Raw genomic sequence first — 16,342 nt, 5'->3', positions numbered from 1 at the left:
TATAGAGAGTTTTTTTTTAGCTCTTTTTTAAAAAATAAATATTTATTTTAATTGGAGGCTAATTACTTTACAATATTGTATTGGTTTTGCCATACATTGACATGAATCCACCACGGGTATACATATGTTCCCCATCCTGAACCCTCCACCTCCCTCCTCATCCCATGCCTCTGGGTCATCCCAGTGCACCAGCCCTGAGAATCCTGTATCATGCATCAAACCTGGACTGGCGATTCGTTTTACATATGATAATAAACATGTTTCAGTGACACTCTCCCAAATCATCCCACCCTCGCCCTCTCCCACAGAGTCCACAAGACTGTTCTATACATCTGTGTCTCTTTTGCTGTCTCGCATACATCTTTCTAAATTCCATATATGTGTGTTATTATACTGTTTTGGTATTTTTCTTTCTGGCTTACTTCACTCTGTATAATGGGCTCCAGTTTCATCCACCTCATTAGAACTGATCTAAATGTATTCTTTTTAATGGCTGAGTAATACTCCATTGTGTATTTGTATCACAGCTTTCTAAATTCCATATATATGTGTTATTATACTGTTTTGGTATTTTTCTTTCTGGCTTACTTCACTCTGTATAATAGGCTCCAGTTTCATCCACCTCATTAGAACTGATCTAAATGTATTCTTTTTAATGGCTGAGTAATACTCCATTGTGTATTTGTACCACAGCTTTCTTATCCATTCATCTGCTGATGGACATCTAGGTTGTTTCCATGTCCTGGCTATTATAAACAGTGCTGCGATGAACATTGGGGGACACATGTCTCTTTCAATTCTGGTTTCCTTGGTGTGTATGCCCAGCAATGGGTCATATGGCAGTTCTGTTTCCAGTTTTTTAAGGAATCTCCACACTGCTCTCCATAGTGGCTGTAGTAATTTGCATTCCCACCAACAGTGTAAGAGGGTTCCCTTTTCTCCACACCTTCTCCAGCATTTATTGCTTGTAGACTTTTGGATTGCAGCCATTCTGACTGGAGTGAAATGGTACCTCATTGTGGTTTTGATTTGCATTTCTCTGATAATGAGTGATGTTGAACATCTTTTCATGTGTTTGTTAGCCATCTGTATGTCTTCTTTGGAGAAACGTATGTTTAGTTCTTTGGCCCACTTTATGACTGGGTCGTTTATTTTTCTGGAATTGAGCTGCAGGTGTTGCTTGTATATTTTTGAGATTAGTTGTTTGTCAGTTGCTTCATTTGCTATTACTTTCTCCCATTCTGAAGGCTGTCTTTTCACATTGCTTATAGTATCCTTTGTTGTGCAGTTCCGTTCAGTTCAGTCACTCAGTCGTGTCTGACTCTTTGCGACCCCATGAATCGCAGCACGCCAGGCCTCCCTGTCCATCACCAACTCCCGGATTTCACTCAGACTCACATCCATCGAGTCGGTGATGCCATCCAGCCATCTCATCCTCGGTCGTCCCCTTCTCCTCCTGCCCCCAATCCCTCCCAGCATCAATCTTTTCCAATGAGTCAACTCTTCGCATGAGGTGGCCAAAGTACTGGAGTTTCAGCTTTAGCATCATTCCTTCCAAAGAAATCCCAGGCCAGATCTCCTTCAGAATGGACTGGTTGTATCTCCTTGCAGTACAAGGGACTCTCAAGAGTCTTCTCTCCAACACCACAGTTCAAAAGCATCAATTCTTCTGGTGCTCAGCTTTCTTCACAGTCCAACTCTCACATCCGTACATGACCACAGGAAAAACCATAGCCTTGACTAGACAGAACTTAGTCAGCAAAGTAATGTCTCTGCTTTTGAATATACTATCTAGGTTGGTCATAACTTTTCTTCCAAGGAGTAAGCGTCTTTTAATTTCATGGCTGCAGTCACCATCTGCAGTGATTTTGGAGCCCCCCAAAATAAAGTCTGACACTGTTTCCACTGTTTCCCCATCTATTTCCCATGAAGTGATGGGACCGGATGCCATGATCTTCGTTTTCTGAATGTTGAGCTTTAAGCCAACTTTTTCACTCTCCACTTTCACTTTCATCAAGAGGCTTTTTAGCTCCTCTTCACTTTCTGCCATAAGGGTGGTGTCATCTGCATATCTGAGGTTATTGATATTTCTCCCGGCAATCTTGATTCCAGCTTGTGTTTCTTCTAGTCCAGCGTTTCTCATGATATACTCTGCATAGAAGTTAAATAAGCAGAGTGACAATATACACGCTTGACATACTCCTTTTCCTCTTTGGAACCAGTCTGTTGTTCCATGTCCAGTTGTAACTGTTGCTTCCTGACCTGCATACAGATTTCTCAAGAGACAGGTCAGGTGGTCTGGTATTCCCATCTCTTTCAGAATTTTCCACAGTTGATTGTGATCCACACAGTCAAAGGCTTTGGCCTAGTCAATAAAGCAGAAATAGATGTTTTTCTGGAACTCTCTTGCTTTTTCCATGATCCAGTGGATGTTGGCAATTTGATCTCTGGTTCCTCTGCCTTTTCTAAAACCAGCTTGAACATCAGGGAGTTCACGGTTCACGTATTGCTGAAGCCTGGCTTGGAGAATTTTGAGCATTACTTTACTAGCATGTGAGATGAGTACAATTGTGCAGTAGTTTGAGCATGTTTTTGCATTTCCTTTCTTTGGAATTGGAGTGAAAACTGACCTTTTCCAGTCCTGTGGCCACTGCTGAGTTTTCCAAATTTGCTGGCATATTGAGTGCAGCACTTTCACAGCATCATCTTTCAGGATTTGAAACAGCTCAACTGGAATTCCATCACCTCCACTAGCTTTGTTCATAGTGATGCTTCCTAAGGCCCACTTGACTTCACATTCCAAGATGTCTGGCTCTAGATGAGTGATCACATCATCATGATTATCTGGGTCGTGAAGAACTTTTTTGTACAGTTGTTCTGTGTATTCTTGCCGCCTCTTCTTAATATCTTCTGCTTCTGTTAGGTCCATACCATTTCTGTCCTTGATCGAGCCCATCTTTGCATGAAATGTTCCCTTGGTATCTCTAATTTTCTTGAAGAGATCTCTGGTCTTTCCCATTCTGTTGTTTCCCTCTATTTCTTTGCATTGATCACTGAAGAAGGCTTTCTTATCTCTTCTTGCTATTCTTTGGAACTCTGCATTCAGATGCTTAAATCTTTCCTTTTCTCCTTTGCTTTTCGCCTCTCTTCTTTAATTAGGTCCCATTTGTTTAGTTTTGCTTTTATTTCCAATATTGTGGCAGGTGGGTCATAGAGGATCCTACTGTGATTTATGTCAGAAAGTGTTTTGCCTATGCGCTCCTCTAGGAGTTTTATAGTTTCTGGTCTTATGTTTAGACATTTAATCCATTTTGAGTTTATTTTTGTGTATGGTGTTAAAAAGTGTTCTAGTTTCATTCTTTTACAAGTGGTTGACCAGTTTTCCCAGCACCACTTGTATATTCTTGCCTCCTTTGTCAAGGATAAGGTGTCCATAGGTATGTAGATTTATCTCTGGGCTTTCTTTTTAGTTCCATTGATCTATATTTCTGTCTTTGTGCCAGTACCACACTGTCTTGATGACTATGGCTTTGTAATAATGCCTGAAGTCAGGCAGGTTGATTTCTCCAGTTCCATTCTTCTTTCTCAAGATTGCTTTGGGTATTTGATGTTTTTTGTATGAAATTATTTGTTCTAGCTCTGTGAAAAATACCATTGGTAGCTTGACAGGGATTACATTGAATCTATAGATCGCCTTGGGTAGTATACTCATTTTCACTATATTGATTCTTCCAATCCATGAACACGGTATATTTCTCCATCTATTAGTGTCCTCTTTGATTTCTTTCACCAGTGTTTTATAGTTTTCTATATATAGGTCTTTTGTTTCTTTAGGTAGATATATTTCTAAGTATTTTATTCTGTTCATTGCAATGGTGATTGGAATTGTTTCCTTAATTTCTCTTTCTGTTTTCTCATCATTAGTGTATAGGAATGCAAGGGATTTCTGTGTGTTGATTTTATATCCTACAACTTTACTATATTCATTGATTAGCTCTAGTAATTTTCTGGTGGAGTCTTTAGGGTTTTCTATGTAGAGGATTATGTCATTTGCAAACAGTGAGAGTTTTACTTCTTCTTTTCCAATTTGGATTCCTTTTATTTCTTTTTCTGCTCTGATTGCTGTGGCCAAAACTATGTTGACTAGTAGTGGTGAGAGTGGGCACCCTTGTCTTGTTCCTGACTTTAGGAGAAATGCTTTCAATTTTTTACCATTGAGGATAATGTTTGCTGTGGGTTTGTCATGTATAGCTTTTATTATGTTGAGGTATGTTCCTTCTATTCCTGCTTTCTGGAGGGTTTTTATCATAAATGGATGTTGAATTTTGTCAAAGGTTTTCTCTGCATCTATTGAGATACTCATATGGCTTTTATTTTTCAATTTGTTAATGTGGTGTATTACATTGATTGATTTGCAGATATTGAAGAGTCCTTGCATCCCTCTGATAAAGCCCACTTGGTCATGATATATGATCTTTTTAATGTGTTGTTGGATTTTGATTGCTAGAATTTTGTTAAGGATTTTTGCATCTATGTTCATCAGTGATATTGGCCTGTAGTTTTCTTTTTTTGTGGCATTTTTGTCAGGTTTTGGTATCACAGAAGAAATCAAAGTATGGATAGAAATGAATGAAATGAAAACACAACAACCCAAAATATGTGGGACACTGTAAAAGCAGTGCTAAGGGGAAGGTTCATAGCAATTCAGGCATACCTCAAGAAACAAGAAAAAAGTCAAATAAATAACCTAACTCTATGCCTAAAACAGCTAGAAAAGGAAGAAATGAAGAACCACAGGGTTAGTAGAAGGAAAGAAATCTTAAAAATTAGGGCAGAAATAAATGCAAAAGAAACAAAAGAGACCATAGCAAAAATCAACAAAGCCAAAAGTTGGTTCTCTGAGAGGATAAATAAAATTGACAAACCATTAGCCAGACTCATCCAGAAACAAAGGGAGAAAAATCAAATCAATAAAATTAGAAATGAAAATGGAGAGATCACAACAGACAACACAGAAATACAAAGGATCATAAGAGACTACTATCAGCAATTATATGCCAATAACTTGCAAAAAATGGACAAATTCTTAGAAAAGTACAGCTTTCCAAAACTGAACCAGAAAGAAATAGAAAATCTTAACAGACCCATCACAAGCACAGAAATTGAAACTATGATCAGAAATCTTCCAGCAAACAAAAGCCCAGGTCCAGATGGCTTCACAGCTGAATTCTACCAAAAATAAACTCTTCCAGAAAAATTGCAGAGGAAGGTAAACTTCCAAACTCATTCTGTGAGGCCACCATCACCCTAATAATTCCAAAACCTGACAAAGATGCCACAAAAAAGAGAGTTTTATATATATAACTCTCTTTATATATATAAACTATATGAATGAAGTATTACATGCTTAATAATCAGTATCCTAGTTAACACATAACAGTTTTAGTATTCAGTTGATTGGGTTTCAGTAGTCCTCTTTTCATTGCCTGCCTGCCAGACTTTATATGCTTTGAATATTTTTAGTATTTCCAAGTAGCAAAGAATTACTCTTTTGACTAAAATATCTTGGTCACTTCTTGTTCATGCTTCCAAGCCCAGTGCATCTGTTTTCTAACATTTTGTGAGGATAAAATCAGTTAATATGGACATGCAATCCATGTACTTGTTTAACTATTTAAAACTATCCTTGTATCAATTAATTTATTTAAATGTCACCCATTAATTAAAAATCTAATAGGCTTAGCTATGAGTGATGGAGGACCTAAAGCTGAATGGAACTCAGGTCCTTGTCAGGGAGCTGATAGTCTCATGGTGGGTTCAGTTGTAAACCAGAGCAGAGCCAGTAAATGATCTATCAGAAGTTAAAATCTAAGGACCATAGTCTTCCTCAGTGGGCCTGAGGTGGGCTTCATGGAAGAGATGGCCACCCCTGGTGCAACTGATATTGACAGAGTATCCTCATATCAATTTAAGTCACTTATAAAACTATGTGTTAGGATATTAGAGTCAGCAGATCTGGTTGGGATCCTAATTTCTTTTACTGCCTGTGTAATTACAGATGAATTAAATCTTTGTTTAGTCTGTTCAATTAGTGGTGAAATTCTGGAAAAGGGAAACTGTATTATGAGGAATCTAAGTGGGCTTGGGAGTGAACCTTTCCATTGAGCCCATCCCTGCCCTTTCTCTTATGATCTTTAAAAACTAAGATGCCTGGCTTCCTCCCCCAGACACTATGACCTCGGTATCAGGATTTCTTTTTTCATTGAAATATAGTTGATTTACAATATTGTGTTAGTTTCAGGTGTACAGTAAAGTGATCCAAATACACACACACACACAGAGATACATACATACACACACGCTTCCCTGATAGCTCAGTTGGTAAAGAATCCATCTGTAATGCAGGAGACCCCAGTTTGATTCCTGGGTCAGGGCGATCTGCTGGAGAAGGAATAGGCTACCCACTCCAGTATTCTGGCCTGGAGAATTCCATGGACTGTATAGTCCATGGGGTCACAAAGAGACACAACTGAGTGACTTTCACTTATCACTTATATACACACACACTCTGTTTCATATTCCTTCCCATTATAGGTTATTAGGCATCAGGAGTTTTAAAAGTTTCCAGGTGACACTAATGTGCAGCAAACTTTGGAAGCCACTGTGATCAACTTTGTACCTGCTAATTCCATTTTGAGGATCTATGTCATTTGCCAGTTCAGGTTTTTTGTTTGTGAGAATTTTAAAAACTAGAAAATCAATCCTTTTTTTTTTTTTATTGAGGTAGAGTTGATGTATGATGTTATGTAAGTTTCAGGTGTACAACAGAGTTATTCTCAATTTTTAAACGTTATATAGAAAATCAATTAAATTTAAACCAGGTTCACAAACTAAAATGGCTGCAGGAGCCAGGAAGCCAGAGTGAGCAGTGGGGCTACAACAGCCATCCACACTGGCAGGGGCAGCTCTTTTCTGGCTGCTGTTGCCAGGCAGAAATTGTTAATTTCTCTCCTTTTTCTATAAAATCCGGAAATCTGTATTTTTATGTGAAACTTTTCACTTTTTAAATTTTGCATATTATTTTATAGGCTAAGTAAAACAAATCTGTGGGCCAGATTTGGCTTTGGAGCTGCCAGTGTGCACCTTCTGTTTTAAAACTTGATATACGCAGGACCAGAAGTGTACTAATTGCCTCATCAACGTTAAAGTTGGCATTTTTCTCTGCATTAGGTCTAGTACCTATATGGACTTTCTTTAAGTTTTGTCTTTGATATTAGATGATTCTATAATTTGACGGCCTCAAGCTTTGCTGTCTTAACTCACTCCTATCAGTCATTCCAGCCGAATGGTTCCCTCTGAGGGGTATGCTGTCATTTCCATTTTGATGGTGGGAGCTGTGGTATTTATCCCAGAGTACGCTCAGATGGAAGAACCCTGCTCTCTTGCTTGGAGTCCCACCCAAGACTAGATTTTCACACACATGGCTTCCCTGGTGGCTCAAAGGTTAAAGCGTCTGCCTGGAATGCAGGAGACCTGGGTTCGATCCCTGGGTAGGGAAGATCCCCTGGAGAAGGAAATGGCAACCCACTCGAGTACTCTTGCCTGGAGAATCCCATGGAGGGAGGAGCCTGGTAGGTAGGCTACAGTCCATGGGGTCACAAAGAGTTGGACATGACTGAGTGACTTCACTCACTCATGCTAAGTCAGAAGATTCCCTGGAAATATGACCAAGATTTGGGCTGTAATTCACCAGTGGCAAGCCCAGCAGAGGCAGGTGTGGAAGAGCTCCACAGAGGCCAAAAGGACTCCTGTGTTTCTATGGGTGCCAAAATCGCTAGAAAACTTTCAATTTTGTTCCATTAATAAAGAATTCTGAGTTATTCACATGCAAATGCCTCTGAGTGAAATAATTCATTTTTACACTTAAGTCACTTAACAACACAAGCTGGAAGACATAATTTATATTGCACGATACTATGATTAAAATACCTGTTTTTAAGGAAACCTCTAATTATTTTTCTGCTTTTTTGATTACTTTTAGATCATGATGCTGGAGATGGAGTTCAGAACCCAGAAAAAGCCGGCCTGGCTTCAGAAGAATTAAAATGGGCATCCAGAACTGAAAGTATGAAATTAAGTGGAAGGGAAAGACAATTAGACAGTTCCACAAGCAGTGTAAGAACACAGCCAAATCCTCAGAAGCTCTGGGAAGATGGCCCAGAATTACCTCCAATGTATAGCTCTGTAGCACCCACTAGTGAGCATTTGTTAAGCAATGAGGACAAAACCGAAGTAGATGAAAATCAGTTTACAAAATCTAACAGTCGACCATCATCCCAAATTCAGCCAGTCAGAAATGTGGGACAGCTGCATGGTGTCACACCTGTAAAGTTGTGTCGCAAAGAGTTACGCCAGATTTCTGCCTTGGAACTATCATTACGACGTTCCAATCTTGGAGCTGGGGTTGGATCTATGACTGCTGATTCCCTTGAAGTAGCAAGGAAAGTGAGTGACTTAAAAACTTAGGCATTTAATAAGGAAAACTTTAATTTAGAAGATGTGTAAGATTCCTTTTTCTAACCTATTAAAAATTAAATTTTAAGTTCACTAGCTCTTCCCTCAGGATAAAGAAGAAGGGGAGGAAAGAATCCTTTTGTATACTGTGAATGTGTGTTTTCTTGCAAGAGTTTTTTGCTCTAATTATTATATAAACTTCAGTTTGGAATTAAGAACTAAATACTGATTTGCCCATCAAATACAACTTGTACATTTTCATATTTTTCAATCACAGAAAATATCCCATTTTACTATTTTGTTACTTATGTTATTTTTGTTAGTTTTCCAAACTTTCACTTGTAAAATAAAACTTTTTCTTAAACTAATTAATGTTTGAGTGGAACAGCAGCAAAACCACCCTGATTTATGGAAATCTGGTCCGTTAGAGTAACCCACTTTCTTACTGACTCCAGTTTTTCGTATCTGATGCTGCTAATGTTTTCTTTTGTTCTTTCTTCTGTTGCTATTGACCCTGACTATCTTACCTGGCACCCAAACTGTTGCCCTGTGTTCAAAGACTTCTAATTTCTAGCCCCTAGGGAGTAGGATTCCTTGGTCCCACTGGTAAAAACCAGTTCCTATAGGAAAAGAAAATCAAACCAAAACTAACTTCTAAATTAGTGAATAGTTTTTATCTCTCTAAAGTATGGTATTAAAAATAATTTAAATTATGAATTAAATAGACTTCTGTGGACTTACCTGGGAATGGAACCATAATATATAATGTTGGCCAATTAGAAACTGCTTCATCCAGCAAATTTACAAACAAAGTTAGAAATTTTATTTGTAACAGAGCCGATTTGAAGCCAGACTGGTTTTAAGCCAGGTTTTGTGTTTTTTTTTTTTTTTTGTCTTTGGTTTGTATGGTATATACTTAATATATACCATATATAATGTGTGATATATGTGTATTGTTTTGCAAAGTCATGTCCAACTCTTTTGTGACCCCATGGACTGTAGCCCACCAGGTTCCTTTGTCCATGAGATTTCCAGGCAAGAATACTGGAGAGATTGCCATTTCCTTCTCCAGGGGATCTTCCTGCCCCAGGGACTGAACCCACATCTCCTGCACTGGCAGGCAGACTCTTCACCACTGAGCCACAGGGAAGACTGATATGTGTATAAAATGGCACAAGGCCAGTGTCTTAAAGCATATCAATCATATATTTAATAATAAGTACAGGTTTATTAATGAAGGTCCTAATTTTAAATTCCTTATAAGATTAAGTAATATTTAGAAATAATTCATATAAGAATTTTTTTTAACTTTGGAATTCTGCTGCCTGCTCAAGAAATTGACACATACTTGTTTTACCTGTGGAAATATAAATGCATTTTCTAAAAGCCAGCTCACTAACAAAACAATAAAATTTATATTAAACCAACAATGAGTAGATTTAATAATGCAAATATGAACTGACTTCTAAATAACAAATATATAATTTTTCCCCTTTTTGGTTAAACATATATCCTTTGTGCTATGATGGATTTCATGTACATACTCAAACACACATGTTAAGAATGCCCTGAATAATATATTCTAGGAATGAAATATATTATAGGAATGAAACTTTTGTCTTTCTGTTTAGTCAGTGCACTTACAAAGGAAACAAAATTTTAAGGCACCTCCCCAAAAACAAGTACAATTTTTCTTACATATACCACTAATAAATTTTGCTCTCATTTCACATGCTGTCCTTAAGTCTGAACATTTTGTCATTGTGTTTGCCTTTTTGCATATGTATGAAATATGTGGGGGGTTTTTTGTTCATTATATTAAGGGTAAAGCGCCTGCCCACAATGTGGGAGACCTGGGTTCGATCCCTGGGTCAGGAAGTTCCGCTGGAGAAGGAAATGGCAACCCACTCCAGTATTCTTGCCTGGAGAATCCTATGAATGGAAGAGCCTGGTGGGCTACGGTCCATGGGGTCGCAAAGAGTCGGACACGACTGAGCGAGCTCACTTCACTTCATACTTTTTCTACCTATAACAGCGTTTGGAAAGAAACATATTTTCCTCCGTAAAGTACTAGTTCATTCCCTAACTCCAGAGTGTTGTAGATAACGGAGTTGGAGAACTCTGTGAATATGGGAACCGTGAGTAGCAAGAACATCAGTGAAGGTGCGTTTGTGCTTTAATGTTTGTTTTCTTTTGCTAATGTTTTTTCCCCCTCAGTTCTTCATATCTTCATGAAGTCAGGGTCCAAGAAGTCAGCAAAAAAATATATATATATGATCTTCGATAATGTGGACTTGATTGCCATTAGCTTGTTTGTAACAACCCAGGTCAATAAAGTGATAAATGCTAATTTAAGGATGGGCGTCTTATATTTTAAAACAAAGGGTCTTATACAGAGTCTTAGAATGAATTGCTAAGGAGTCAAGTCCTTAATGGGATTTTGGTTCTGTAGGCACAAATTCTTACACATTAAATGACATGACATATGTCATTAAAGTATGACATGTTTTGCTCTTTCATTTATTTCCTTAGGCACATACTTAAGATTTTTTAAAACACTAGAGTATTAATAATTAAAGTTCATTGCCCACTCATGTACATAATTCCTCTCTCAACTTCACTGGAATCTTTTAAAGTACTCATGTGTATTTTACATTTAAAGATATAGCCGGCTCCCTTGACCAATACTGATAAAACATTTATATTTTCAAAAATTGAGAGTGAAGCTGAGTGAGATCCTTCCATGATAAATACCTCAAATGCATTGGGTATGCAGTATTTTGAGCTCATCTGGGCAGTAGTGTTCAAAGAGTGTGTATGGGAGCATCGGTCTAATGGGAGAAGTATTTTATCACTGTCATTGTTTCCCTGATGCTGATAATAAAAAAGTACACTGACTTTTCATAAGTTTTATTGGTTTTAAATTCTCTCCAAATAATGCACCCCTCAGAGCTTGCAGCAGGGGTGCCTACTTCCATTCCTTGCTTTGGAATACAGAGCATGCATGACACCACATACTGGAGTAGTGTTTGATTTTTATAATGCTATTTTCATTTTGACCCCAACAATACCAATGTGGCAGTAATTAGAATGAGAAATTATAAAAAGAAAGCTCGGGAAAACTTGATGTTTAGTATTGGCTTTGGATATTTTACATAGTTCTTGTTTGTCCCTTTTTAATCGCTCTTTTCCTAGAAATTTCCACAATGCATCAACAGAATAGCCACTATTTGAAATGCTAGTGGTGTAATTTAATTGAACCCAAATATATTGACTTAGATTTAGGTATTAGTTTCTGTTGGTAAAATATTATACAACACACTGCTACTGAGTTACCTCTGTACCTGAAGAGAAAAATACAGCAATCTCACACTTGGTTATAACAAGCGAGATCCTTATATGCCCAAGGAACAAAACCATTCCCAACAAAAGACTAGAAAACTAAACATTTAAAAATACTTGTGATTAAAGCAGAACAAAAGCAATATATCAATGAAGTAAAATAATATTTTCACACTGTATTGTGTTTTCAAGCTTATTACAGTATATGTTGTTTAGTCACTAAGTCATGTCCCACTCTTGTGATCCTATGGACTACAGACTTCCAGGCTCCTCTGTCCATGGGATTTCCCAGGCAAAAATACTGGAGTGGATTGCCATTTCTTTCTCCAGCAGATCTTCCCAACCCAAGGATAGAACTTGCATCTCCTGCATTGCAGGCAGATTCTTTTGCCACTGAGCCACCAGGGAAAGCAAAATAGATTTTTCAAGTCCAGAGTGGTAAATATTGTTTGAAATTATTTGATCTGAGAGATATCTTAAAAGAAATACTTCTTGGGAATTCCCTGGCAGTCCAATGATTGGGACTCCATGCTCTCACTGCCAAGGACCTGGATTTGATCCCTGGTCAAGGAACTAAGATCTCACAAGCCTTTCAATATAGCCAAAAAAACCCACCACTTTTTGAACCTTGCCCCAAGTAACAACAACAAAATATAGGTAAATTATAGCTTACTTACCCCTCACTCCCCAGAGTTCCAGGATTCAAAAAGCTCTGATAAAAACAGGAGAAAAAAGAGCTTTATTTTAAAGCATTCCATAGGCCAGCAAGGAATTTTCAAAAATATTTTGAGAGAATATATTTTATCTCTCTTGCAACCACACAAACTTAACTTCAATCATGGGCTATCTCTAAACCCTGAAGAATACCCAAGTTGGTACTGAATTTTCCATTTGAAAATAGACACATCCTGGTTTTTACACCAATTCTTCTTATGAATATTGTTTATTCAGGATTATGTGAAAAGACACTCTAGACAGAATCTGAATGGAAATTGTGGAACCATTCAGTAGAGAATTATAAGAAACTATTTTGGATAAATTTTGTTAGCCATAACAAACTGAAGAATAAAACTTAGATGGTTACCACCAAAGAACCACAAATAGTATCCCAAAGCAAGCACTGTAGGCAGAATTTATAGAATTTATCTTCGTAAAACAATACTTAACTATTTTGCTTAATTTTTCTCTACAAAATATCCCTAAGTTTTTCTACTGAAAAAAGTCTTCCATTCATGATTACAAACCATCAGCTATTAGCCTTCCTTGAGAGGCTGAACTTACTTTTCTTTGTGGCCTGCAGTGGAGTATCACTGTCCACCAAGAAAAGGAGTGAGGAGTTAATCTGAACTCAACTGACTGATAATTTTGGTAATTTATAAGTATTAAAATTGTCAGATGAGGCAGCATTTGAATTGTTCCATTAGAACCCTGGGACTAAGTCTGTTTTACAGGAATTTCCCAGCCATCACTGGGAGTCCTTTGGCTGTAAGATGACCAGAACATGATCAGAGTGATCCAGGTTATAATCTTATTAATGGAGTACATTAAATAATTATATTTTCTAAAGCACCAAATAGACTTTTTTTTTTTAGAAAAAGCAATTTTTGAGTCACTCCTTATATTTAAAATCAAAATCTTATTTTTCAAATGCAACTCTATTTAATAAATGGGGAGCAAAACTACTATTTTTACTATATGTAAATAGCCTGTTTATCAATTAAATATATAAAAGCACTTTGAAGACTAAAGCATCATATATGTTTATGGTAGAATTATTAGGTTTTCCATAGAGCTGACTGTCAAAATGGAATAACTTTAGGACAAATGTGGTTGCTTAATTTATATTAAACATTTTAAACTCTCAGAGGTTTAATTATATATATTAGCAATAGCAGAAATAACTATTCTGTGGAAAATTTCATGTGAATTCTATTCTCACAAGAAAATATTTGGCTGTCTATTTTTATAGGCCTAAGAAGTAGTTCTTACGGGCTTGCCTGGTAGCTGAGACAGTAAAGAATCCACCTGCAATGTGGGAGACGTGGGTTCAATCCCTGAATTGAGAAGATCCCCTGGAGGAGGGCATGGCAACCCACTCCGGTATTCTTGCCTGGAGAATCCCCATGGACAGAGGATCCTGACAGGCTACAGTTCATGGGGTCGCAAAGAATCGGACACAACTGAGCGACTAAGCACAGCACAAGAAGTAGTTCATGACTATTTCTTTGATTTATGAACAAAAAATATGTTTTCCTCTGGGTTTTTAGCCACCAGTTTTGGGCTATTTGTTACTTATTTTTTTAGTAACAATTACATTTTTGAGTTATTGATGATTCCTCTGGCTAGAAAATAACTTCCTTAAACTGAAAAGTCTGCCTTCCATTTGGTAAATATTTTAAGCTTAATTTTTTACTCTGGGAAAAGGAAGAAGTTAATTTTTTGGTATGTGAATAAGTATGTGATCAAATTAACAGCAAAGTCAGGCTTTTGAGGGATTGATACTCTTAGCTACTATATACGAAAAGTATATTAAAATTAAATCTGACATTACCAATGGTGAACTTCTCTGTTAATATCCTGAGGAAAGTTCATTTCCCTTAGTTTGCAAGTATCTGCCAATGTTAAGGAATATTTTGTCTCTAATTTGATCAAAGCACCCATAACCTGTACAGCCAAGTAGTCAAAGAGAAGGCCAAGACTTTAAGAGTAATGCAACATACAATCAGAAGTATTCCAGTGAACAAATAAATCAGAGGGGAAGAATACTAACATATGCTTTTCCTGAAAGAGTTACCTTTAGTGGGTACTGAGGTCCTCTTCAGTTCAGTTTAGTTCAGTCACTCAGTCGTGTCCGACTCTATGCGACCCCATGAATTGCAGCACACCAGGCCTCCCGGTCCATCACCAACTCCCAGAGTTCACCCAAACTCATGTCCATCGAGTCCGTGATGCCATCCAGCCATCTCATCCTCTGTCGTCCCCTTCTCCTCCTGCCCCCAATCCCTCCCAGCATCAGGGTCTTTTCCAATGAGTCAACTCTTCGCATGAGGTGGCCAAAGTACTGGAGTTTCAGCTTTAGCATCATTCCTTCCAAAGAACACCCAGGACTGATCTCCTTTAGAATGGACTGGTTGGATCTCCTTGCAGTCCGAGGGACTCTCAAGAGTCTTCTCCAACACCACAGTTCAAAAGCATCAATTCTTCGGCACTCAGCTTTCTTCACAGTCCAACTCTCACATCCATACATGACCACTGGAAAAGCCATAAGCCTTGACTAGACAGACCTTTGTTGGCAAAGTAATGTCTCTGCTTTTCAATATGCTATCTAGGTTGGTCATAAATTTCCTTCAAAGAAATAAGCATCTTTTAATTTCATGGCTGCAATCACCATCTGCAGTAATTTTGGAGCCCCCCAAAATAAAGTCTGACACTGTTTCCACTGTTTACCCATCTATTTCCCATGAAGTGATGGGACCGGATGCCATGATCTTCGTTTTCTGAATGTTGGGCTTTATGCCAACTTTTTCACTCTCCTCTTTCACTTTCATCAAGAGGCTTTTGAGTTCCTCTTCACTTTCTGCCATAAGGGTGGTGTCATCTGCATATCTGAGGTTATTGATATTTCTCCTGGCAGTCTTGATTCCAGCTTGTGCTTCTTCCAGTCCAGCGTTTCTTATGATGTACTCTGCATATGTTAAATAAGCAGGGTGACAATATACAGCCTTGACGTACTCCTTTTCCTATTTGGCACCAGTCTGTTGTTCCATGTCCAGTTCTAACTGTTGCTTCCTGACCTGCACATAGGTTTCTCAAGAGGCAGGTCAGGTAGTCTGGTATTCCCATCTCTCAGTAAGGTTTATCACAAAGTTCACTATCTCACTAGTCACGGAGAAGGGAAACTAGATGTAAGGACCTGAATATGTGAGTTTAATTGGCCAGAATTGTGCTTAGTCGGTCAGTTGAGTCCTACTCTCTTGCTCCAGGCTACACAAACCAAAAGACCCTTCAGAACCAGGCCAGTACCCCAGGGTTTAGTTCTCTTGTTGGGGAAGAATCTATTCCTATCTCAAAGGGTGGGTGAGCTGATAAAGTGACTCATATTCTGAAAACATCACAAAAGCATCTATAGACAACAGAGGGAAATTTTCTATAGATATTTAATTTATAAGCATTTTCCCTGCTATATGTTTTCTATTAACCTTTTATTATTGAGGATAGAACTGGAAACTAAAAGCTCTATCACTCAACGTAGTTACATTCTGGTGATAACATTCTGTGGAGGAATAATGCAGAGTAAGGGAACAGATTATCAAGAATGATTTTTTTTAAATATGGAAATTGTTTCTGAGTTAGGCAAACACACACAAAGTTGTGAAAACTAGATGTAAGCTCACTGACTTAAAGGTTGCTTTTCAATTGACCTAATTCGTGCATGCTCAAAAGGGGCAGATATCATAAACTGCATCTGAACAAAAATCACATCTAG

General features: G+C 37.8%; 1 protein-coding gene and 1 non-coding gene across 6 annotated transcripts in view; both read left to right on the top strand.

Moving 5' to 3' along the window:
* The window catches only part of KIF27 (kinesin family member 27), a 91,509-nt gene extending 81,265 nt beyond the window's left edge, over positions 1-10,244 (top strand). For all 5 annotated transcript variants that reach the window (XM_040244513.1, XM_040244523.1, XM_040244532.1 and 2 more), the window contains one exon: positions 8,042-10,244. In XM_040244513.1, coding sequence (XP_040100447.1) covers positions 8,042-8,526 — 485 coding nt within the window. In that variant the 3' untranslated portion in view covers positions 8,527-10,244. The remainder of the gene's footprint in view (positions 1-8,041) is intronic.
* Positions 7,487-7,558, top strand: TRNAS-GGA. Its single transcript has one exon. It is a non-coding gene; the product is annotated as a tRNA-Ser (tRNA).
* Positions 10,245-16,342: the final 6,098 nt, after the last annotated feature.

Source organism: Oryx dammah, unplaced genomic scaffold (assembly GCF_014754425.2).
Source record: "Oryx dammah isolate SB20612 unplaced genomic scaffold, SCBI_Odam_1.1 HiC_scaffold_1, whole genome shotgun sequence".
NCBI classification, from domain to species: Eukaryota; Metazoa; Chordata; class Mammalia; order Artiodactyla; family Bovidae; genus Oryx; species Oryx dammah.
The sequence above is the reverse complement of the archived record's forward strand: the minus strand, read 5'-3'. Positions and strand labels throughout refer to the sequence as shown.